Here is a 1,694-nt window from a genome sequence, read left to right on the forward strand (position 1 = left end):
TTGTTGTTGTTTTTGGCTTTTTTTGTTTTGATTTGTTTTGTGGACTCCAGGCTCCCTCTTGCTGTCAGTGGTGGCTGCTCAGCTCTCCCTAAAACTCTGGAAGGGAGTAATTCCTAACTAAAGAAGCATTTGAAAGGATNTAGAAGGTTAGATTCCTGCAGGTCATCCTTCCTCATAGCCTACCTAAGTAGTACTCATCATTTCATGTTTCATGCATAAAGAATTTATTTATTTCGGGATTTTAATCTTTGATTGCATCACATTCAGAAGATGCATGAAGAAGAAAACTCAGGATACTCCATGAAAGCCAGATGCCAGTTAAATTTCTTAGAATAACATTTGAAAAGTTAAAGGTGTTATGTTTGCAAAACCCATCATGACAACTATGTCTTGATTAGTCTCAGAGCCCCAGATACTTGTTGACCATCCTATTCCCTCTAGTTGCATCTATGGGTTATCTTTCCCTTGCCTGTCATCTTCTAGAGTTTTTCATTGCTTTTTCTTCCTCCTCTTTTCTTTGGGGAGGAATCACTTACTAAGCTTCATGCCCATGTGCACCAAATTCCAGGCATGACCTCCAAAGAAGATTTGCTAAATAATGAGAGAAAGGAAGGCTCTGAGCAGCTTGGCTTATTCAGATGTACTCTATGAAATATTTTCTGTTTCTCTCCAGAGACACTTTTTTCAAAACTTGGGATCCATTTTAACGTATGCCTTCTTGGGAACAGCCATCTCCTGTGTGGTCATAGGGTAAGTGACATTCGGAACCTGGGCTACAGGTGGCTGGAGCGCAGCAATCTGAGATGGGATCTCAGACTTCTTGATGCTTACTCTTTGGACCAAGTATGTGTCTATGCATGTGTGTTATTCCTAGTACATAATGTTTAGGTTTGTTTTGCTTGATTTGTGGTATAGCTGTTCTGTTGTATTACCAACATCTAACATGTTGGGCAAGCCTTCTGCCATTGAGCACCATCCCCAGACCAGGTACATCACATTTTTATACATTTTTCCAGCCCTGATCCAACATTTCTGTATCCTATGACAAACATAAGNTACAGAGGACCTGCTCCAGCCTTTAGGGGAATGGTGGGTAGAACACAGCATCAGACGAAGGTCAAAGACTGATGATCCCTGGCCTCATAATCTTATTATTTGTGCTTTAATAAGCGCTAGTTTCTTCCTCTGTAACTCTCTCTTACTACTTTGTACTAATAAGCAATGGTTTCCTTTCTCCTCAAAGACCCAAGGCCAGGGGAGAGGCTTAGAGCTCATTAACCCTTNGTGAAACAGATAGAAAAGAAAGGTCATGCCAATAACTCAACTCATTTGTGAGCCAAAGAGAAAAGATCTTTTACACAGGCAATATGTATAGACTGACTCACACAAATTTACACACACACACACACACACACATACACACTGGTCTGGCCTGACCACCAGTCTCATCAACTCCACAAGTGTCCATGCATACTTACACACACACATACAGACACACACACACATACAGACACACACACATACATGTGTGTGTGTATGTATACATAAGTATACACATATATACAAGCACATGTACACATATGCACACACATATAAATATAGATACATACACATATATACATATACACATATACACATTTAAATTTGGTGGTTTGGCCAGAACCCCCTAAACCACATATACATACATTTGGTGG

At 40.1% G+C, this 1,694-nt stretch overlaps 1 protein-coding gene across 2 annotated transcripts in view; it reads left to right on the top strand.

The window, feature by feature from the left end:
* LOC115031905 (sodium/hydrogen exchanger 9-like) overlaps positions 1–831 on the top strand; it is a 24,688-nt gene extending 23,857 nt beyond the window's left edge. For both annotated transcript variants that reach the window (XR_003837541.1, XM_029481288.1), the window contains exon 3: positions 674–831. Coding sequence is in view for 1 of the 2 variants with exons in the window: in XM_029481288.1 (XP_029337148.1) it covers positions 674–754 (81 nt within the window). In the remaining variant the exon portion in view is untranslated. The remainder of the gene's footprint in view (positions 1–673) is intronic.
* The last annotated feature ends 863 nt before the right edge of the window (positions 832–1,694 follow it).

This window comes from Mus caroli, chromosome 9, assembly GCF_900094665.2.
Source record: "Mus caroli chromosome 9, CAROLI_EIJ_v1.1, whole genome shotgun sequence".
NCBI lineage: Eukaryota > Metazoa > Chordata > Mammalia > Rodentia > Muridae > Mus > Mus caroli.